General features: G+C 35.7%; 2 protein-coding genes across 6 annotated transcripts in view; one reads left to right on the top strand and one right to left on the bottom strand.

Moving 5' to 3' along the window:
• LOC123549151 (uncharacterized protein C1orf131 homolog) overlaps positions 1-5,235 on the bottom strand; it is a 9,463-nt gene extending 4,228 nt beyond the window's left edge. Inside the window, exons 1-3 of one of the 3 annotated variants that reach the window (XM_045337009.2) lie at positions 5,106-5,235; positions 1,991-2,053; positions 1,127-1,351 (exon numbers count right to left, since the gene is read on the bottom strand). In XM_045337009.2, coding sequence (XP_045192944.2) covers positions 1,127-1,351; positions 1,991-2,039 — 274 coding nt within the window. In that variant the 5' untranslated portion in view covers positions 2,040-2,053; positions 5,106-5,235. Of the gene's footprint in view, positions 1-1,126; positions 1,352-1,990; positions 2,057-4,720; positions 4,742-5,105 lie in introns of those variants that run through there. The other 2 variants (XM_053524806.1, XM_053524807.1) reach the window with 2 other exon arrangements.
• LOC123549135 (pseudouridylate synthase TRUB2, mitochondrial-like) lies at positions 5,221-24,734 on the top strand. Of its 3 annotated transcripts, none has more exons than XM_053524803.1 (9): positions 5,221-5,297; positions 8,232-8,411; positions 8,801-8,950; positions 10,532-10,612; positions 15,911-15,975; positions 16,376-16,457; positions 18,626-18,698; positions 21,036-21,175; positions 24,124-24,734. In XM_053524803.1, the coding sequence occupies exons 2-9, from the start codon at positions 8,264-8,266 to the stop codon at positions 24,582-24,584; spliced, it is 1,200 nt and encodes a 399-aa protein (XP_053380778.1). In that variant the 5' UTR covers positions 5,221-5,297; positions 8,232-8,263; the 3' UTR covers positions 24,585-24,734. The 3 variants fall into 3 exon arrangements, with proteins under 3 accessions (XP_053380778.1, XP_053380779.1, XP_053380777.1); XM_053524804.1 differs by having other exon boundaries at positions 5,224-5,307; XM_053524802.1 differs by lacking the exon at positions 5,221-5,297 and adding an exon at positions 5,372-5,482.

Below are 24,734 nucleotides of genomic sequence, written 5' to 3'. Positions count from 1 at the left end.
CACTATCTGATATCTCCTTCATTTGTTTCATTCGAAACTTTTGTGTATATTAAATATTCATATTTTTTAACAAGAATTGTGCATAACTGCAAATTCTCTGTATCGTGAATATGTCTGGACAAGTCGAAAATGGCAAAATAAAGGTCACATGAAAATTTTCCAAATCAAAACAAGTAAAAATGATCATAAACACATTTTTTCCAATGGCCCAGGCACTAATACATTCTCTTATTTGATAGTCTCTATCTGTCATAAAATACTGGCCCAACATACACTTCAATCAGATTTTCATAACTGTTTGATCCAGTAAATCTGTAACAGGGGTTTTTCCTGAATTGAAGCTTTATTTTGCCAGATCCAGATATAAACTACACATCATTCTAAAAGTCTCGGGGAATGATACTAGCCTCTTTTTTAATATTCAAAATGTCTTTTAATAATGTCAGTTTTATAGCCAAAATATTTTCTCCCTAAGTAAAAATTGGTCAAAATTGCAATTCATAATTATATGGAAAAGTAACTTTTATGCTAATTTAAGATATCCTAAAAGTTTTATAACACCGAAGGTCCACTGCTGGCACTATTTCTAACACAGGCAAGCACTTAGGTAGAGCCTCAAACCTTTCACAGGACATTTATATATGAGCCGTGCCATGAGAAAACCAACATAGTGGGTTTGCGACCAGCATGGATCCAGACCAGCCTGCACATCCGTGCAGTCTGGTCAGGATCCATGCTGTTCGCTAACAGTTTCTCCAATTCCAATAGGCTTTAAAAGCGAACAGCATGGATCCTGACCAGACTGCGCAGATGTGCAGGCTGGTCTGGATCCATGCTGGTCACAAACCCACTATGTTGGTTTTCTCATGGCACGGCTCATATAATGACACAAATAGCGCTTGAACAGATCCAAATGAGTTAAAATGGAGGGGTTTGGGGGTGGGTAGAGAGTAATTCTAAGTCAGTGGCCTTAACCACTCAACTACTGTGGCCCTTCAATTACAATAAAGGCCGATAAGAAAACAATATAATAAGTACTGTATGTTAGCCTTCCTTTAGCTGAGTTACATTACTAAGAATATAAACTTCATGGGAGTAACCAGCACTGCTTGACAACCAGCATTACCTGACAAATGAGGCTCATTGTCACTTTCAACTTCTTTTATTTCATTCTCATCTTCTTTATCTTCCTTCCTTTTCTTTTTTCTTCTTTTCTTCTGTCTTTCACTACATGACACATTTGATGTCAGAGCTGACTTTGAGACTGTGGTGTGGTCATCTACACTCCAAGTATCTCTCTTTTTATCTTTATTCTTTTTCTTCTTACTCTTCCCTTCAATGACTGAATCTCCTATAAAGACATAATGCATGCATGTTTTTAACTGGAATTTTGCTCCAATATAGGGAAAAGTGACAATGCCTTCTGGCGGCCATGTTTTCTGAAAACTGAGAATAATCTGAATAACCTCGATACAGGGTCAAACAAGGACCATTTGTGTGAAATCATTTTAAAATCAGGCCAGCAGTTTCATGCAAGATTTTTAAAGTTTCCACTTTATACATATTGGGAAAAGTGACCATGCCCACTGGTGGCCATGTTTTTTTGATGAATCAGAATAATTTAAACAATCTAGGTAGAGGATTACATAAGGGCCATTGTCTGAATTTATTTCAAAACCGGCCAAACAGTTTAGGAGATGTCGTATAAGATTTTTCTTTTTTAGCACTAGCGGGGCCCCTATGTGCAAACAAGCAGAACCTTTCAACAAATTTGTGGAAGAGGATAGACAGACGCTGGATGATAAGTGATCACAATAGCTCATCCCGATCACTTTGTGCTCAGGTGAACTAAAAATGTAGAGTCTATTCTTTAATGCTTCAAGCAAGTTGTATGAACTTTCTGACAAGGGTACAAGCCTTTATTGTCCTACTCATTGCTAACAAACTAAATAAAGGAAAATATTATGAGCTTTTCATAAAATATTCCTACCATATTCTTCCAGTTTTTGTAAAATCAAGTTGTTCATTGAGTCAGCCATTCTTAACTACCAACCTGAAAAAGAAAGAATTTCTAAGTCTAGTAGGGAATTTTGCTTAATCATACTTTAATAGCATGAACCATTATTTTGATAAATACAGTCGAATACCGTTACCTCGATATTCAAGGGACTGTAAAAATTGCATCGACGTATCCGAAGTTCGACGTAACGATATCGACTGTCTGGGACTACTTTGTACTAGTGTCGGACGTCTATATTGTAATTATATCCAATGCGTATTCCAGGGGGTTTGAAAGGGGAAAGAAATAATATAAAACGTAAATACGATTTTAATTTTATTGACAAATAAAACAGCTTAATTAAATAGTAAATACATGTACATACATACAACTTTTTTAATTTTTCAAAATATACCTGAAAACATTAGCATTTTTATTCCTTCCCTAAAGAAGTCTGAATGCAGCGGTAATGTTCCTAGCTGAGTAGTCATTTTGACTGTGCTTCGATAACGAAAATTTGTCAGTTAAATACGCATATTGTTACTCAATCCTAAATGGCAGATTTTTACTCCATCAAACAGAAAAGTAATCATCCAAGTTAGTTGTTATATTGGAAAACAGCTTACTCGCTTGCGCGCTGTTTTATAAGACTAATTATTGGGAATTAAATGCAAACTTCCTGGCATTTAAATTGGATTAAAGACTTAATAACAAACAACACAAACACACAAACTAGCTTGATTATTATTAATACATCCCCGAACAACAGTAGGTTGATTTTCACACCTTACAAATAACATGGATATTTTTTGACAAGCTGTGATATCGACGAAACCAGGTGTAAAAACAATACAGGTAAGTTGACGGGACTGAAAAATCTCATCGAGCTAAACAAAATATCGAGCAAATCATATCGAGGTAATGATAAATAATTACATTAAAATATATAGGGAAAAATCGGGACCGACTAAAACACATCGTGCTAACCGGAGTATCGAGCTAACCGATATCGAGGTAACGATATTCAACTGTATGTGCTTTTGACTACTGGAAATTAGTGGTAGATTAAGGATTTTGCATTCAGTGGAAAAGTTTTCTAGATAGGTACATTGGTTGTGGTGTACTGTGAAATCATTAATATTCGTGGGAGATTAATTTTCGTGTATTTCGAGTCAATCCACAAAATTTAATCCCAACGAACAAGTAAAATTCCCATTCATTTTATGTTCAAAACTTGAAAACCACAAATTCGTATCCCCACGAAATTGCTGTTTTGACCAAAACCACGAAATTTCGTGCCCACGAAGTTAAATGATTTTACAGTATTCGTTCGGCAGTAGGCTACCCTGGAAAATTTACAGTAGTTATATTAAATATTACAATGATTGCAAAGTGGTTGAACGAATATGAGCCACTCAGCTGTCACTTAGTGAACTATTACACCAAGTTTTCATTTAGTAAATATTCAAATATAATACATGGGGTTAAATAATACATGTATCAAGCAAGTTGCCACACTAACAGTATCTTTTTAAATATTTACCAGAGTATACAATACAAATGTTACACTGTGTTTGAAAAGAGTGTCAGACAATTCTAACAAAAAGACTTAGATCTTTATTCTAAGATCACATTATGCACAGCTGGTATGAGCAGGATTTGTAGAGGCTCTGCATACAGAAAGAGTGTTATTATAAAGCTGAAATATAAAAAGAATTTAACATCATATGTCTTATCTGCTTATGTTTATTAACCTGCTTGTGTTACAACCTGGCTTTTTCAGCCCCATTTTGATTCTGTTCACTTTGAGGTTGGCAACTGTAACCTTCTAATTATTCTTTGTTTTTAATCTTAAGTAACTGTAGGTATTCTAAATTTTGCATCTTATGAGCTTGCTCATCTTTTAACAGTTTTTCCCTAGTCATACAGTACACTGTAGATGTAGTTGAATAAGGAAGTCTGTACACCTACCCAATCCCTTACAGGCAGATTCATACTCCAAGACACTTCCCAAAGACGAAGTGTGAAAGGAATGAAAACAGGAAGTGGCTAGGGGTCCGGTAACCGGACCTCTAGACCTGCAGTCTTTTTTTCAAAAATCTTTTCTGACGTGATCTAACCAAGAAAAAATACGGAATGAAGAAAACTGACTAAACAAAAATATAATATTATATACAGAAATAAGCCTATTATCAATTATGAAAAAAAAAACATCAATAGATTTAAAATGAATTTAAACCATTGCCAATCAGAAACAATAACACGAAGGACGCTCTACTTGATTTGGAGAGGTGAAAAAAGTGCAGTTCAATAATTAATCGATTTTCATGAAATTTATCATAAAAATTTAAAATCACATACACTTGTACTGTTATCTATTGTGTTACCAGTGTACATGATAACTGCCAGGGAAAAGCTGTAATTAACTGTCATAAAGTTGTTGTTATTGCCTAGCACACATTGGTCTGAAAACTATTTAAATTAGGCATAGACAGAAAAACAGTCATGTGGACTACATCTTTCCTTCAAAAATGAACCCAAACTGTTGTTGTTGAAGGCCAATAATCAGATCTATGTAATACATGTGATGTAAGATTTATCAAATTCACAATCATTTTTTTCTCGTGGTTAAACTTAAAGGATAAATACTTTGTTTCCCCTCCACATGCAATGTATTTAAAACCACGAAAAAAAATGAGAGCAAATATTTGAAATCATCACCTGTTTTTGCTTGATAAACAAAGGTTTCATCTCTGCAAATACCATTTAAGTATTCAAATTAATTACCAGACCTCTAGACAGCCCTATACTCATTGTCTAGGGGTCTGGTTACTAAACAGTAAACCATACTGCCATGAAAATAACATGGCAGTCATTTACTGACTTAAAACAGTAATCAATATTAAAATATTGAGATATACAGTTTCAGTAATTGGTAAAATTTAAATGAATACGACATCATACCCTGAGAGTCTGAACGACTAATTCTGAATTTTATCCTAGGATTAATTTCACGAGTAAAATCTATGCACGTGCAGATTTCGTCAAGGACTATGCTAAGAATCATCATCAATAGACAAATTAAATGTTAAAGTACATGTATTACCATTTAATGAACGTCTATAATATGGCCTTTTAACCCCTAATTCGGAAACAAGAAGATATTAAAAAGAAATGTATGAACTATCTGCAGATTGTCTGTCTGCACCGTTTATTATTACACCGGTAAGTGCAAGGAAGATAACTCTAACGAAATCCAAAATAAAAACAAAAACACGTTCTACAGAAAAATATTTAGGTATAAAAACGTAAGATTTAGCTTACCAAAATTTTCCTTCTAGCGCATATATGCAAAATTCTGTCTTTTAAAGAAAATCTGTTTCATCATGTTATGTTTCAACCAGAATCATCCTACAGTCAACTCATCCCCCAGTCAATTCGTCTCCGATTTGGTCATTTCGCCCCCTCGGCGATTTCAAATTGGTAATTTCGTCCCCCTTTTTGAAAATATGATAAATTAAGCCATGTTTAGCGCCCGGTGTTTTTGTCAAATAAGTGTAGTTTATGCTAAGAATAGACTAGTCTCAGTTTTGAAATGTTTTCGACTGCAAGACCAGTTGGCAGTTCACAGACTGACATTCTCTACGTCTCAAGTAGTTAGGATTAAAACTGTGGTGGAAATTGAGGCTATTTAAACTTAATGATTTATTGCTTTACATACTCATTTTTCAGTAGTGTAGTTATTTTTCACTAGGAAAACATAAATAATGATTGATAAAAACGCCAAAATATATACAAAAGTTAAAAAACGCCAAATTATAAACAAAAGTTAAAAAATAGCATGTTAAACCTACTATGACACCTTCTGTATACATATTCAAAATTTGAAATGTATAAACATGTAACCAATAAACTGCGGTGAACGTATAACAGGGTTTTAAAAGAAACCGATCGATACACATTCTTGAAAGCTTTATATTACTGAGGTAGAAATTTATTGGTGTAAGCGGAATACACACTGACAAAGTGACATACATTGAGTTTAAAAGTGTTCTGCCTACAAAACAGAGGTTTTCTCTTCTTTTTCTTGGCGTTCACAGGAGGTTTTCTCATATGTTAGGACATATATTGATTTTATTTGGAATGAGCTTTCCAGATGTATGTAATTTATAGTGTGAAAAAGTGGGTTTAAATATGTATTTGAAGCCTCCAAAGTTAGCGACACGATTTGAGTCGCAGGTTATATACACATAGAAGGAAAACTTATAGCAATTTATTATGTAACTTGTCCTACGATGCTAAATAATGTAAGCTAGAATTATGAAACTTGTCCTACGAGGACATCTCATAATGCTAAATAATATAAGCTAGAATTATGTAACTTGCTCTTTGAGGACATCTCATGATGCTAAAATATATAAGCTAGAATTATGTAACTTGTCGTATAAGGACATCTCATGATGCTAAATAATGTAAGCTAGAATTATGTAACTTGTCCTATGAGGACATCACATGGTGCTAAAAAATGTAAGTTTAATAATAGAATTATGTAACTTCTTCTATGGGGACATATCATGGTGCTATAAAATGTAACTTGTCCTATGAGGACATCTCATGATGCTAATAAATGTAAGTGAGACTATGAGGATATCTCATGATGCTAAAAATGTAAGCTAGACTATGAGGATATCTCATGATGCTAAAAAATGAAAGCTAGAATTATGTAACTTGTTCAATGAGGACATCTTATGATGCTATAAAATGTAACTTGTCCTATAAGGACATCTCATGATGCTAAATAATGTAAGCTAGAATTATGGAAGTTGTCCTATGAGGACATTTCATGATGCTAAAGATGTAAGCTAGAATTATGTAACTTGTCCTATGAGGACATCTTATGGTGCTATAAAATGTAACTTGTCCTATGAGGACATCTCATGATGCTAAAAGATGTAAGCTAGACTATGAGGACATCTCATGATGCTAAAAAATGTAAGCTAGAATTATGTAACTTGTCCTATGAGGTGTGAAGTTGTAAATATTCTGTGTAAATGTAGTGGTTACTAAGAAATCAGCTTACATGCAAAGCTTTTGTGATGAGGAAGCTGACAGCCACACTAATGCAAAGGTGACAACCAAAGCTCAACTGTTGAAAAATTTCATATATTTGAGCTAAATATCACTGAAATGAATTCAGCAAATATGAAATTTGATATTGCACTAGGGGAACTAAATGAATGAATGATCCATCTGTATTGTATTTTGGCATATTTCTGCCAACCTAACATATCCTCTTACTTAAGTCAAAAAAAATGTTTAACCTGTCACTGATTCAGGCATTATCTGACCAAGTAGGAAAGTTTCGTGTTATCTGCATAAATATTGTATCAGGACAAAGTTGCCTGTCATTACACGATATTTACATTTGCCCTATTCTTTTCCATTGAAAAATTTAATGTTCATTTCGTATGAACAGCAAAGCAAAAGGCGCGAAAGTTACGTCAGCGCTGCTTAGTGATAACAGGTCGCTGTTTTGACGACATCTGCGTATAGTTAGGGAGAACGTTCCTTAGACGACGTCGCAGTTGTTCCATATGGTGAACAGAATGGCTGGGAAGCAGATTTTAATGTAAAATGCAACAAAATGTGTGCAGTTTATAATATAATCTTGTTTACAAATGGAAAGGCAATATAATGTATAATTATATAAGAAATGAAATGTATTTTTTCAGTGTTCATGCGAAATGAAAGACAGAATAGGATCGGCAAATTAAACATGAATCGCTGATTCATGGATTTACTGATCCTATTCTGTCGTTCATTTCGCATGGACACCGAAAAAAATACATTTCATTTCTTAACTACTGCCACCCGCATATTCACTTATGTTAACTAGATCTCTTGATTTTGTTTTCTATTAGTCTGTATCTATGATAGTCAATTATTACAGTTATGTGGATCATTTGGCTATCAGGACACTTTTTCCTAATATTCACTTCCTTATGTGAATATGTGGATGGCTGAAGTGGGCCCTAAACAGAAGGTTTAGTTCTGTTAAGATAATTATCAGGATAGCACAAAAATCTTGTGCTTGCCAGATAATAACTGGATATATGTGACAGTCTTTGAGAAAAAGTATCTACATGAACAAGTGGACATGTTGTTGACAGAATTATTTCACCATAGAATTGCATGCATTATTGTCTCATTAATGCCCAATGCTTTTTTTCAGTATTTCTTCACACAAAACCAGTTTAGTCCAGGATGAGGCTGACAAGGTTATATTTAGGTTCAGTTAAACTGGCAATGGACACATACTTTAACCATCTGAATGGAGTTTTCTGTATTTACAAACACACAGGCGTATCAACAGAGAAAGCCATCTTTAATCTGAAAGACAGAATTCTGAAAGGTAAAATTAGGGATAGTATGTTCATTGTTATTTCTGTGAAATCCCGCTAAGATTGAAATTGGAGTACCAAGGAGACAAAGTAATTGTATTACTGATCTTCATACATTTCAAGGGGTATAGGAACTGTCTAAACTCTGATCACTGGGACAGATTTCTTGGTAGAGATGTTTAAAGGGGAAAAGCTGCAAGGCGAAAAATTGCAAAAATTGAAAAAATAGTAAGTTTGAAAATATTATATGGCCTCACATGCTATATCTGACATTACAGTATAAACACACATTTCAAGTTTATAATGGAAATGAAAAGTAACTTTGCTTAGCTGCATATTAAGTGTACCCTTACCCCAGTTTGAAAAAATATATTTAGATGAGATTGATTTTTTATTCTAGGTTTGAATAGCTTACCAGCCTATGATCATGAAATTGCAAAATACTACAAGGAAAAGGATACGTTAAAACAAGTTCAAGATTGGTCGAGTGTTCCCATGACCACTTCTAGTGTACCAGACACTGTCCAAGATTATTCTAAACACAAGCTAGGTAAGATTTTGATATTAAACTACACACTTTTCCCCCCTTTTCTGGAAGGTCAGAGAAATTTATTTCATTGTAGAAGTCATTATTTCTACATGTTGTAAGTGTTAAAATTATATTGCTGGAAAATGAATGTTTGCTGAAAAAGACAGTGTTGTTCTGGAGGAACTTTCAGTGGGTGATAAATATTTCTCTTTGGCATTATAAATCACTTTTTATTTGAACTTTAGTTATTACTACATTTACATTATTTTGATAAACTTGTGTTTTCATAGTGGCCTCGTAATAAAAGATCTGTCATTTGGTTGTTTTAAAAAATCTGGCCAATATTGGAGCTTTTTTTTTTCTTTCAAGTTTCATTGTGGAGCTGTTTACAAGCCTTTTCTCCTGAATTTTTATTCCCCCGGCATCTACTGATGCGGGAGGCATATAGTGATTGTCCTGTCCGTCCATCCGTACGAGGTTAACCAAATGGGACCATTTTGTCTAGCATCAATACCCCTTACTAGAATGACTTGATACTAATGCAGATGTAACCTGTGACCATTCCTCATCTTCAGACATCACCTGACCTCAGTTTGACCTTGAACTTGACCTCGTTTTGGACTTAGGTTGCTTTGTATCGACAAGGATGCCACCGGGGGCATCAAGCGTTTATTGAACGCAGCTCCTTGTTTTTTAAAGTCATACAGTTTTCCCCAAACAAATTGATTTTACATCAGGTTTTTTCCCCATATCCATAATACTGAGCTGGTTTTCCCCCAAATCACAGGCTTTGGGCCCTTACCCCCTCTTAGTAAAAAACCCCACCTGAATATGACAGATATCTTGGATCTGTTGCCAGGTCATTGTATAAACATAATTTATATTTATTGACAGTTTATTATTACTTGTATTAAAATAAAACATTACAAAACAGTAATTCATTAAAAATGCCTTATGTTTGCATTCATTAGTAGAGATTGTAAAAAAATTGCATGTCTTGAGAAATGAAAGGCTATGTTGGACAAGGCAGAATGAGACAAAAAAAAAAAATCCAATAAATGAATGTTCGTTTAATTAAAAAATGTAAAGGGGGCCTATTGATAGTAAAGATGTTACATTATACTATTACAGACTTCTGCGGAGGTTGATAAGTAGTTTCATTGACTTGCCTGTAAGAAATAATGGCCGACTATGTCCTCTGTGAAAATTTCTTCAACAAAACTCCATATTGACCAAATCTTAAGTTTACAGTTCATGCGTTGTGTCGTTTTGTATTCTTACCTGTTTCTACAGACCAGTAGGTGTGATGCTCTTGACAAAACAAAATGGGCGTTTCAGTAAGACATATATAGTAAAGATAAAAATAGGTGCTTACTGTCACTATTGTCACCTTTGTAAAGTGATATGGTCCTGACTTTGGCGGGATTGGTAGGGTACTGTTCGCTATTCAGTCAGTAAATTTTCAGTGAAAACCCCTTCGAATAATAAAGGGTACTGCCCACATTAAAGGATGGACCAGTCCATTTTAGAAATTTAGCAGGCTAAAGGTTAAGTTACTTTTAATGATATATTGACTGTTGTGTTACCATATTCTGTTTTCAGTACTTGGTGAGATGTTTCTAACAGATGACATATATCTAAATTTCTTACATGGAATAAACAGATACAGTTCTGGGGTAGTAGGTACAAAATACTTTTGTTGTCTTTTGATGATTTTGAATAGTTACATTTTATATACAGGTAGGTTTGGTAATTTTTGCTTCACTTTGTTTTAAAAGACAACTGAAGTTTGTTAGCTCACCTGAATTTTGTTCAGGGTGAGCTATTAGTAATTAGGTGAATGGTTCGGTGTCCATCGTCCATTGTGCTGCGTTAACATTTTTTGACATCTTCTGACACTACTGGTCAGAATTACACCAAATTTGGTCAGTAGCATCCTGGCATGGACTTCTATCGAGTTTGTTCAAATGGTTTATTTTAACCCCTTTTAGGTACTGCAAGAGCTAAAAATAGAAAAACCTTTTTTCTCATGAATGGCTTGATTGATCTTCATCAGATTTGGTCCGTAGCATTTTTTTTTAAATCTTCTCTTTATTTTGTTCAAATATGGGCACATGGCCTAGGGCTTAACATGAAAATACCTTTAAACAATTTCTCATGAACTGCTTGATGGATCTTCAGCATGGTCTGTAGCATCATTTTATGGTCCTTTCCAAAACTAATGCAGATACTGGAGTGAAACTCTCTATATATTTTAACATATAGGGTAATATCCCCCTTCTAAGACAATAATCAAATAGTCAAGCATTTGCTGTCTTACGGACAGCTCTTGCTGTAAATTAAAGTATAACCCCTTGCTATGGATAAGTGGCTTTTAATATACTTTTATAAAGCAGGACTTGTATACAACAATAGCTTGTATGAAGATTTAAAATGTGCACCTGCAGCAGCATCTGTATACACTGTATGATGATATAAAATGTGCACCTGCAGCAACATCTGTATAGAATGTATGATGATGTAAGATATGCACCTGCAGCAACATCTGTATAGAATGTATGATGATGTAACATATGCACCTGCAGCAGCATCTGTATACATTGTATGATGATGTAACATATGCACCTGCAGCAGCATCTGTATGCATTGTATGAAGATGTAAGATATGCACCTGCAGCAGCATCTGTACACGCTGTATGATGATGTAAGATATGCACCTGCAGCAGCATCTGTATACATTGTATGATGATGTAAGATATGCACCTGCAGCAGCATCTGTATACACTGTATGATGATGTAAGATATGCACCTGCATCAGCATCTGTACACGCTGTATGATGATGTAAGATATGCACCTGCAGCAGCATCTGTATACATTGTATGATGATGTAAGATATGCACCTGCAGCACCATCTGTATACATTGTATGATGATATAACATATGCACCTGCAGCAGCATCTGTATACATTGTATGAAGATGTAAGATATGCATCTGTATACATTGTATGATGATGTAAGGTATGCATCTGTATACATTGTATGATGATGTAAGATATGCGCCTGCAGCAGCATCTGTATACATTGTATGATGATGTAACATATGCGCCTGCAGCAGCATCTGTATACATTGTATGAAGATGTAAGATATGCGCCTGCAGCAGCATCTGTATACATTGTATGATGATGTAAGATATGCGCCTGCATCAGCATCTGTATACACTGTATGATGATGTAAGATATGCACCTGCAGCAGCATCTGTATACACTGTATGATGATGTAAGATATGCACCTGCAGCACCATCTGTATACATTGTATGATGATGTAACATATGCACCTGCAGCAGCATCTGTATACATTGTATGAAGATGTAAGATATGCATCTGTATACATTGTATGATGATGTAAGGTATGCATCTGTATACATTGTATGATGATGTAAGATATGCACCTGCAGCAGCATCTGTATACATTGTATGAAGATGTAAGATATGCACCTGCAGCAGCATCTGTATACATTGTATGATGATGTAAGGTATGCATCTGTATACATTGTATGATGATGTAAGATATGCACCTGCAGCAGCATCTGTATACATTGTATGATGATGTAAGATATGCACCTGCAGCAGCATCTGTATACACTGTATGATGATGTAAGATATGCGCCTGCAGCAGCATCTGTATACACTGTATGAAGATGTAAGATATGCGCCTGCAGCAGCATCTGTATACACTGTATGATGATGTAAGATATGCGCCTGCATCAGCATCTGTATACATTGTATGATGATGTAAGATATGCACCTGCAGCAGCATCTGTATACACTGTATGATGATGTAAGATATGCACCTGCAGCAGCATCTGTATACACTGTATGATGATGTAAGATATGCACCTGCAGCAGCATCTGTATACACTGTATGAAGATGTAAGATATGCATCTGTATACATTGTATGATGATGTAAGGTATGCATCTGTATACATTGTATGATGATGTAAGATATGCGCCTGCAGCAGCATCTGTATACATTGTATGATGATGTAAGATATGCGCCTGCAGCAGCATCTGTATACATTGTATGATGATGTAAGATATGCCGCTGCACAGGCAGCTGTATACATTGTATGATGATGTAACATATGCGCCTGCAGCAGCATCTGTATACATTGTATGAAGATGTAAGATATGCGCCTGCAGCAGCATCTGTATACATTGTATGATGATGTAAGATATGCATCTGTATACATTGTATGATGATGTAAGGTATGCATCTGTATACATTGTATGATGATGTAAGATATGCGCCTGCAGCAGCATCTGTATACATTGTATGATGATGTAACATATGCGCCTGCAGCAGCATCTGTATACATTGTATGAAGATGTAAGATATGCGCCTGCAGCAGCATCTGTATACATTGTATGAAGATGTAAGATATGCGCCTGCAGCAGCATCTGTATACATTGTATGATGATGTAAGATATGCGCCTGCATCAGCATCTGTATACACTGTATGATGATGTAACATATGCACCTGCAGCAGCATCTGTATACACTGTATGATGATGTAAGATATGCACCTGCAGCACCATCTGTATACATTGTATGATGATGTAACATATGCACCTGCAGCAGCATCTGTATACATTGTATGAAGATGTAAGATATGCATCTGTATACATTGTATGATGATGTAAGTAGCATCTGTATACATTGTATGATGATGTAAGTATGCATCTGTATACATTGTATGATGATGTAAGATATGCACCTGCAGCAGCATCTGTATACATTGTATGAAGATGTAAGATATGCACCTGCAGCAGCATCTGTATACATTGTATGATGATGTAAGGTATGCATCTGTATACATTGTATGATGATGTAAGATATGCACCTGCAGCAGCATCTGTATACACTGTATGATGATGTAAGATATGCGCCTGCAGCAGCATCTGTATACACTGTATGAAGATGTAAGATATGCGCCTGCAGCAGCATCTGTATACACTGTATGATGATGTAAGATATGCGCCTGCATCAGCATCTGTATACATTGTATGATGATGTAAGATATGCACCTGCAGCAGCATCTGTATACACTGTATGATGATGTAAGATATGCACCTGCAGCAGCATCTGTATACACTGTATGATGATGTAAGATATGCACCTGCAGCAGCATCTGTATACACTGTATGATGATGTAACATATGCGCCTGCAGCAGCATCTGTATACATTGTATGAAGATGTAACATATGCGCCTGCAGCAGCATCTGTATACATTGTATGATGATGTAAGATATGCGCCTGCAGCAGCATCTGTATACATTGTATGATGATGTAAGATATGCGCCTGCATCAGCATCTGTATACATTGTATGATGATGTAAGATATGCATCTGTATACATTGTATGATGATGTAAGGTATGCATCTGTATACATTGTATGATGATGTAAGATATGCGCCTGCAGCAGCATCTGTATACATTGTATGATGATGTAACATATGCGCCTGCAGCAGCATCTGTATACATTGTATGAAGATGTAAGATATGCGCCTGCAGCAGCATCTGTATACATTGTATGATGATGTAAGATATGCGCCTGCAGCAGCATCTGTATACATTGTATGATGGTGTAAGATATGCGCCTGCATCAGCATCTGTATACACTGTATGATGATGTAAGATATGCACCTGCAGCAGCATCTGTATACATTGTATGATGATGTAAGATATGCACCTGCAGCACCATCTGTATACATTGTATGATGATGTAACATATGCACCTGCAGCAGCATCTGTATACATTGTATGAAGATGTAAGATATGCATCTGTATACATTGTATGATGATGTAAGGTATGCATCTGTATACATTGTATGATGATGTAAGATATGCACCTGCAGCAGCATCTGTATACATTGTATGAAGATGTAAGATATGCACCTGCAGCAGCATCTGTATACATTGTATGATGATGTAAGGTATGCATCTGTATACATTGTATGATGATGTAAGATATGCGCCTGCAGCAGCATCTGTATACATTGTATGATGATGTAAGATATGCGCCTGCAGCAGCATCTGTATACATTGTATGATGATGTAAGATATGCGCCTGCAGCAGCATCTGTATACACTGTATGAAGATGTAAGATATGCGCCTGCAGCAGCATCTGTATACATTGTATGATGATGTAAGATATGCGCCTGCAGCAGCATCTGTATACACTGTATGAAGATGTAAGATATGCACCTGCAGCAGCATCTGTATACACTGTATGATGATGTAAGATATGCGCCTGCAGCAGCATCTGTATACACTGTATGAAGATGTAAGATATGCGCCTGCAGCAGCATCTGTATACATTGTATGATGATGTAAGATATGCACCTGCAGCAGCATCTGTATACACTGTATGATGATGTAAGATATGCACCTGCAGCACCATCTGTATACATTGTATGATGATGTAAGATATGCGCCTGCAGCAGCATCTGTATACACTGTATGATGATGTAAGATATGCACCTGCAGCAGCATCTGTATACATTGTATGATGATGTAAGATATGCGCCTGCAGCAGCATCTGTATACATTGTATGATGATGTAAGATATGCACCTGCAGCACCATCTGTATACATTGTATGATGATGTAAGATATGCGCCTGCAGCAGCATCTGTATACACTGTATGATGATGTAAGATATGCACCTGCAGCAGCATCTGTATACACTGTATGATGATGTAAGATATGCACCTGCAGCAGCATCTGTATACACTGTATGATGATGTAAGATATGCACCTGCAGCAGCATCTGTATACACTGTATGAAGATGTAAGATATAAACCTGCAGCATCTGTATAGAGCGTTAAATATTTTAAGATATGCATCTTCATCGGCTTCTCTGTACAATGTTTTCATGTTTTTCAACTGCATTGATGAAAATACTGTCTATTGCAGTATGTGGTCTTGGGAAAGAAGGCAGGAAATATTTGGAGATGATTAAGATGGCAAAATATCTGAGGGTATGTGTATTTGTTGTTTATATGACTACTGTATTTCCTCAACTAAAACTTGCTAAAGTATTGGATAATAGCCAACATAAAGCATTCAATAAATTTTCCATATTCAGACATGTCCATTTATTATATGCCCGAAGGGACATTATGTTATGATGCCGGTGTCCGTCCATAATTCCATCCATCCAGTAGCAATTTTATGTCCCCTCTGTAACACTTGAACATCTTGAAGGATTTCGAAGAAACTTCACACAAATGTTCACCACATCGAGACGACGTGCAGAGCACATGTTTCGGATGGCTCGTCTCAAGGTCACATTTAGGGGTCAAAGGTCATACCTTTCGGGTGTATATTGCTCTGCATTGTGGTGCTCTTGTTGTAAATTATGTATGGTATGTATTGTAGGTCTATCATGTGAAAGGAAGGTTTGGTTATGCTACTGATAATTTCTACACCGATGGTAACTTTATAGAACGGACCACATATGGTAAGCTTAATATATTCCCTGACATAAAAAAAAGGTCCATATTTAGAACAGGTCTGAAAGTTTGTGAAGTATTAAGTGGTAAAGTAAAACAGTGAATTAAGTATTTGTTGTAGAAAGTGAAAGTTGTGGGTTACATGGCACTGCCTGTCAGTTTGACAATACTATAATTTAGTGATCAGTTTTGCAGCTTGAAAATGTTTGCGATTTTTTGTAAATTGGAAATTTGCATAGAATTAAAAACACAAAAGTTTAAGCCAAATGCGACACTGAAATTGGAAACAATATTTTTATGAATCTGTTTATTATTATTATATATATATTATTACATAATAAATGCATTGTCATTTCTGCATATTTGGAATTAACTGTTACAGAATAATGGATGTTACAGTTATACTAATAATCAGAGTAATTATCAATCAAGGAAACTTTTAGTTTGAAATAGTTTATCCCACCTTGACAAAGCATGTTTTATTAGTAAGTATTGACTACTTGCAGGTACATATATGTATAGCTTCCATGACAATTCGTCGAAAGACATTTGGTCGAAAAGACATTAGAGAGAAAGGACAATTAGTCGAGTGTACAATTGGTCTCATAGGACTTTATGTCAAATGTATATTTAACAGAATTTTCGTGGAATTTGGTCGAATTTAGCCGAATTTAACTTACCCACTTTTCCGATATGTTTACAGTTTTCAGCTTTCAACCCGATTAAAGTAGACTCAACTTGATTCATCATCAAATATTTATTCATCATACTCTAATCGAACAATACATAGTATACTATATTCCATCTAAATAACATTGTCCAGATACACCATAAAGTCAATCCGCAAACACGTAAAAGCTTTGATGCAAGCATCTTCAAAATCCACTCTAAGACATGTAACACAAACGCTGAACCCTGAAATCAATTGTAAAAAAATCGTTTTTATTGCATGTTTACTGACTCGATGTCTTTTTTTTGCTTCGAGCGACCTCAGTGGCTGGCACATCAGGACCGTAGACATCATGCGGTTTCTCTTTCAAAATCCGATCGTCGGCGCCAGTGACTAATCGTCCTGAAAAATATTCAAAGCCGAAATATAGCTACAATTTAACTTTTCTAAGAATATAACTAAATCATTTTCCTTTACATGAACGATTCTCGCGATTTTATGTCAAGGCTACAATTTAACTTTTCTAAGAATATAACTAAATCATTTACCTTTACAGGAACGATTCTCGCACCTCCAATAGATTTTCCCACTCTTGGGATCGCTCTTATCCTTACTGTAGGAAAATCCTTCGAAGGAAAGTTTCCTTCCACCTCTAGAACTGATAAAAAAGGTTGGGTTTTTTTCCATGATATACCTTGACAATGTACAAGATTCTTTTTTATTTAACGGTAAATTGTAGGTCACTCACAGATATTTCTATATTTATCGCTCTTATATAATATAATAATGAAATACATAATGATATATAATATAAATCATGAAAAGAGATTGTTCAGTTAGTCTATAACTATTGTTGTCGGTAGGCCAGATTATGATTTCTCGTTTGTGAACATAATTCGTCTAATATTCTTTCTAATCAAAAGGACTTTAGGGAATCAACAACAAGCAACACCTTTAGGCGTTTACTGATCGTTTAATCTGAGTAATTATCAATGATAATAATTTATTTTTGACCAAGTGTCGTGGTCTGTTTATTTTATCGACTAATTGTCGCATTCTGCATAATGTCCATTCGGCATAATGTCTTTTCGTCCATTTGTCTGTTCGACCAAACGTGTTTCGACGAAATGTCGTGCACCCATATGTATAGTTGCAACGAATCATTTTACTGTATTTACATTCTTCCTGTTTGAAATTAGGATGTTCATTTTTAAACTACAAAAGGAAAGGCACCAAAGTAACAGTAGTGCTGATTATGATAACATGAAAGCAGTTTTGATAATGCCTGTATGTATTCAGGGGGAATATTTTTTATACAATGTTGTGATGTTGTGAAATAAATCTTTGAAAATTCCTGATTTTACTTCCGAGGGAGATTAGAGTTGTTCAAAGGAACTTTGAGCCTTCTTCAAAATTTAAATAACATAAACTAGTATTATGTTAACTAAAGCTTTATTTGTAAAGAGGTATTGACGTATGTTTATATCTGTGTTTATTTGTTTTAAGCTCATATAAACAAAGGCAAGCTGGACAGAGTGTGTAGTGCAGCACAGTCGGCTCATCAGAGACTGATGTTTGTGTAAGGGCTAGTTTCTATTACTTACTGAAATTCAGATATTTTGAGACGTATTGAATACATTGTTGAGTAATCAGTCAGACTCTAAAATAACTATATTCCTTGCTGTCTGCATTTTAAGCTCAACTATTCAAAGAATAGGTAGAGCTATTGGACTAACCCATGCGCCGGCGTCTGCATCGGCATCGCGATTTGGTTAAGTTTTTGTATGTAAGCTGGTACATTGTATCTCAGTAACCACTTGTGGGAATGGATTGAAACTTAACACACTTTATCACTGTGATAAACTGACATACATTGCACAGGTTCTATAGCTCTATTTTGTTTTGTTTTTTTGCAAAATTGTGGCCCTTTTTCGACATAGAAATTTTTGGTTAAGATTTTATATGTAAGCTGTTATCTCAGTAACCACTAATGGGAATGGATTGAAACTTCACACACTTGTTCACTGTAATGATCTGACATGCATTGCATAGTTTCCATAACTCTACTTTGCATTTTTAAAAAATTATGCCCCATTTTTGACTTAGCAGTTTTTGGTTAAGGTTTTGTATGTAAGCTGGTATCCCAGTACCCTCTAATGGGAATGGATCAAAACTTCACACAGTTGTCCATTGTCATGAGCTGATATGCATTGTACATGTTCCATAACCCAGTTTTGCAATTTTACGAAATTATGCCCCTTTTTGGACTTTAATATTCATTCAATTGACAAGGCTGTTGATAGTCTAGTGTTGCTGTCCTCTGACAGCTCTTGTTATTGTTCCTGGTCAGATTATTTATTCTTGTTCTTGGGAACCTGTTCTCTATTACAACACATGTAAATGCCAGATGAGAAAACTGTACTTGCGGATGCAAAGACATAGTTGTCCAAATGGCTGTTCAGTGTATGTGCGTGCGTGCGTCTGTCTGGATTTGTTTGTCCGGACCATAACTTTGGCATGGAGCAATCTTAATTATGTTTGGCGTGAATGTTAACCTCTGAGACGGAGTGTCTTGCGCAAACCCAAGGTTCCTATCTCAAAGGTCAAGGTCACAGTTCGATGTCAAAGGTCATGTCAGATCTTGTCCGGCCCATAACTTTGACATGCACTGAAGAATCTTGTTTATATTTGGCCTGAATGTTAACCTCAGTGAGACGGACCCCAGGTTCCTATCTCAAAGGTCAAGGTCACAGTTAGAGGTCAAAGTTCATGTCAGATCTTATCCGGCCCATAACTGACATGCATTGAGGAATCTTCTTTATATTTTGCATGAATGTTTAACTCAACCTGAGACTGACTCTGTCTCAAAGGTCAAGGTCACAGTTATGGGTCAAAGGGCAGGCTCAACATGTTGCCCGTGGGCATCTAGTTTTTATGAACATGGGTGCTAAAAGATCTGTTTGCCGTAGTTTTCAAAATTGTTGGTTAAATTTTTAAGTGAAAGTTTTGACTTATGCATATGCCATATAATGATTCTTGTGAGAAAATGAAGGACGAGGAAATGTTCGAAATTAATCCTGAGCAAATACATTTGATTCAATGTTAACCCTTACACTGCTTAATTTCTATAATGAACTTGTCCATCTGTCAGTTTGGACAGTACCATTAGCTGTTAAAAGGGGTGCTTACCAAAAATATACAGACTGAATGACGAAGAGTGCAGATCTTGATCAGACTGCATGGATGTGCAGGCTGATCAAGATCTATACTGGTCGTGGAGGCAGAATTAGTCATGTCCAGCATGCTAAGGGTTAAGTACACGTTTGATTTGCTTGATGACTTTGCTTTGCTGTGATTAAATTCATCAGTCTTGGTCTCTCTACATTGAAATGAATTTCAGTGTAAAGCTGATATTGAAAAGGAATAAAAAATTACTTTTTAGGTGGAAGTATTCTAAAATTCTATATTTATAAGCTATATTGTTACAGTCAGATCAGCGATTTACAGTTTTCCTATAGGTGATAGATCAGATAGAAGATTGTTTCTAAAATACCAACATGTTTTTTACATTCTTACAAATGGTTTAATCCTGTCACTATGTTGATTTGAGTTTTGCAGTGCTCCAACACCATACAAGTTATATTGTACCAAATAGGACCAAAAGTTTTGGTTTCACATCTTTTTTACATAAGAAATTAAAATATATGGTTTTGTACCTGCTGGAATCAAAAAGATACCACAAAAGCAAGTGTTCTGACCCTACAGATTGCCTGCCACAATCCTGCAAGATGGTGATTCCAGTTCTTTTTATACACAAGTTGTCAAAGAATACATCAAACTGTTTTTATCCTATTTGAATGAATATTGATGAATATTTATGACTTTTTGGATGATTACATATATATTTTTTTTACAGGTGTGCAGGTGTGAATCCCCACAGCCAGGAGGCTTATGAGCTGGCCAGCCAGGGGCTTGTCAGGCCTGCTGATGATAACACCACACCTATATTGTATGGAATAAAATGTATTGAGTTCACACCTCCAGATTTCACTCTAGGTAAAATATAAATTTGAAAAGGAAATATTTTTCTTGCATACCGGACTGGCGTTTCCGGTGATTTTACCCATGCCGGCAAACCCCATCTGGCACCCCCCATGCCAGATGACTCTCGTGCTGTTAATGACAACTACTGGTTCATGCACTAATAAATATTGTTTATGTAAAATACGAAAAAAGCAGGTACCTTGATAGTTTCTCTCTGTTCCTTATAGTATATTTCTCGATTCAAAATACGTTAGTTTACCACAAAAACATAACGTTACCCTACAAACAACAAAACTAAAGTGGAACTTTGTTATCATACGTAACGCAAAACATCATGACGTCACTTCTGCTTACTGACATTAATTTCCTGCGCTTTGTGTTCATTCTCCACTGTAAGAAAGAGTGCTAAAAAGAAACTGTTTCTACCTTTTGTAAAATACGGTATGCAAGAAAAAAGTCTGCCAGAATAAAATGCTAACATGTTTACGATATGCAAGAAAAAATATCAGTCATGTGTTTACGAATCGGATGGAAATATCCGTCCCTCGGCCACCTGCGCATGGGCGGTAATTCGGCAAGCCTCATTACCACCCAATGCACAGGTGCCCTCGGGACGGATATTTCTATCCAATTCGTAAATACATGACAGATATTATTAAGACTTAATGTGATGATTAACTTTGGTCAGTAGATTGCCCTTATAGTTAAAGGAGGTCAAAGATCAATGTCTCATTGACCTCAAGACAGAAAGTAGTTTCAACCAATAACTTGTGAACACTTAGACTTTTTAGTCAGTTTCAGATGACCTTTATTGTTTTGGGGGCAGTAGGTCAAAGGTCATGGTCAGCATTGATCTCACTACTGAAAATGGTTTCAGACACATGAGAATGCTTTGACTTCGGACTGTTAAACTTCATACAATATTTTCTGTAGTTAGTAAATGCACCCAGTTGTTTTGGGGGTCAGTAGGTCAAGCTCCAGTTGGCCTTTTGGCTGAAGATTTAACAGGAGAGAGCCTGGGCCTTCACACATTAAGTTGATTGCAAGTGGTTAGATGATGACCTTTAATGTTGTGGAGGTCAGTATGTTAGTGACCTTGAGACTAAAGTAGGATTTCTTTCAGTACGAAACAGCTTTGGTTTACAATTGGCAAACTTTGTAGGATCTTTATCCTTAGATTACCCCTATTAATTTTGAGGTCAGTACATCAAAGGTCAAAGTCACAGTAACCTTGTGAATGAAAATGCTTTCCAATCAATACCTGAAGAATACTTGGTTCTACATCTTTCAAACTTCCTAGGATAACTCGACGCCTCAGAATAAGAAGGGCGTAAGTGTTAGTTACGCCCTTTTATGAATCATACATTTTTTGAAACTATACACCAAGGGGCATAATTCTGTAAAAAAAATTGTTTGTCACAAACTGCTGTGTTGACCAAATTCACCAATAATAAAAGGGCGTAAGTGAAAAGTTTTTCAGAATCCCAGTAAAAGAAGGGCGTATCTGCACTTTATTGTTGTAACAGAAAAGTCCACTTGCCCTTAGAATTAGAAGGGCGTATCTGTCATAGACAGTTTTTTTTGTTTTGCCGAAAACTATGATTTTCCACTTACGCACTTCTAATTCTGAGGCGTCGAACTGCTTGTTGTCAGTAAATGACACATGTTGTTTTTAGGGTTGAATGTTGAAATGGCCTGTGGTTTCCTGTCAATATCTAGAGAATACTTGGACCTACAGCATCAAGACAAGAGATGTTTGTAAAACATGTTTGTACCCTCCTCCTGATGGAGTTTCCCATCTTCAGACCCTTGATTGCAATGACCTTGACTTTGACCTGTAACCTCCCAAAACAATAGTGGTCATCAACTTCATAAGCCCAATCAAGCTATCAAGTTTGAAGATACTGGGTCAAGTGGTTCTCAAGTTACTGAACAGAAACTGTTATCAAAGTTCAGGCTCCTGTGACCTTGACCTTTACTTACTGACCCAAAAAACCATAGGTTTCTTCTGCTTGATAAGCCCAGTCATACTGTCAAGTTTGAAGGTTCTAGGCTGATGAGTTTTCAAATTGAAATGTTGTTGGTCAAGTGGTTCTCATGTTATTTTGTTGAAACTGTTCACTCTACCGATAGACTGACCGACCTACGCATCTGGCAGATGCAAAGCAATATACCCCAACTTCTTTGGAGGGCTGCATAAAAATGACTGTGGTCAAAAGATGCCTTGCATACCCATTACCTCTGAAAGGACATTATAGGGTTACACATGAATTTTATAAAGAGCTTTTTTTTTGTATTTTTAAAGATATTTAATTATTTTGTTTAGACGATTTATTGTACAGATATGTAATAAATGGATCATTTCTTAAGAAGGCTGTTCTATTGGTATGTTGATGAATTATTGTTTAGTTCTATAACCTGTGCCAAAGGAAGAGTAGAATCCAAGATTTTGAGATCAGAGACCAATCTCAAAACACCCACATCTGATTGGCTCGTTTTGAACTCAGTTTTAAAACTGTGCAATTTGGAGACTTGTCTGTAACCTCAGTTTTATGACCTTTAGGAGGTTTGAAATGTAAAATAGTTTAACTTAACGGTATAAAACTTTAAATGTGTTGATATTACAAACAAGGACAGTCTTAAAGCACTACATTTTAGTAAAGTACTTGAAATGTGAAGTCTGGTGTTAAATTGATTCTAAATATTAAACTCAAAAAGACAAAACCATATTCTTGATGCAGAAGTTACAATTTTTTATTTCATAAACATCTGATGTTCATTTGTTTATATTAAGCAAAATTGAAAATTTTCATGTAAATGAAGTTTGTTATGTGATTACACACACTAAAATGACGCCACACATCTGATATGAAATTCGCACCTCCATATAGAAAAATACTGATGCCCTCCATCCTAATGTTGAGAATTTGTAATTATTACTCTCTGTTGTTTTTTTACAGAGGTTCATGCAATAAATGAAGATAGCGACTACCTCGCTCAACTTGTCCACGATATTGGCCTCCAGTTGAAATCTACTGCAGTTTGTACCCATATACATAGAAACAGATATGGCATATTCAATCTGGATCTCACACTTCTCAAAAAAGAATGGAACATTCAAGAAATTGCGAAAAACATTACAACTTGTCGGGCATTATTAACTCCAGAAAATTTACTTACAAACATACAGCTTACTACTGGCAATAATGAACAACAACTGGATCTGCTCAGTGAAAGTGTACAAAATGGAGAAGGACCATCAAAAGACGATATTCTTAAAGATAGAGCAATGCAGGAGTTGGATGAATTACGTGAACAATTCGTTAGAAGTGGGCACAAGTCATTCAGTGATAAAACTAATAGCAAATTGTCAAATTTACATAAATTACAGGGAAAAGTAAATGAACAAGGTGATAGTTAAAAAAAAGTTAGTCATATTCAACTCACAGATATAAAGTTGCTTGGTACATTGAAAGAAGTATTTTAAAGCTGATTTTTGAACAGATTTCTTTATCTTGTGTGATAGACATGTATTTGCCTTGTTGAAATAATAAAAACCTGTTTCTTTTTA

This window comes from Mercenaria mercenaria, chromosome 15 (genome assembly GCF_021730395.1).
Source record: "Mercenaria mercenaria strain notata chromosome 15, MADL_Memer_1, whole genome shotgun sequence".
NCBI classification, from domain to species: Eukaryota; Metazoa; Mollusca; class Bivalvia; order Venerida; family Veneridae; genus Mercenaria; species Mercenaria mercenaria.
The sequence above is the reverse complement of the archived record's forward strand: the minus strand, read 5'-3'. Positions and strand labels throughout refer to the sequence as shown.

Excerpts from the sequence above, each read along its gene's own strand:
- LOC123549135 (XM_053524803.1), top strand. The coding sequence starts at position 8,264 with ATGAGGCTGACAAGGTTATATTTAGGTTCAGTTAAACTGGCAATGGAC. Across the intron at positions 16,458-18,625 it reads TATAGAACGGACCACATATG|CTCATATAAACAAAGGCAAG; the intron begins GTAAGCTTAATA and ends ATTTGTTTTAAG. Across the intron at positions 21,176-24,123 it reads ACCTCCAGATTTCACTCTAG|AGGTTCATGCAATAAATGAA; the intron begins GTAAAATATAAA and ends GTTTTTTTACAG.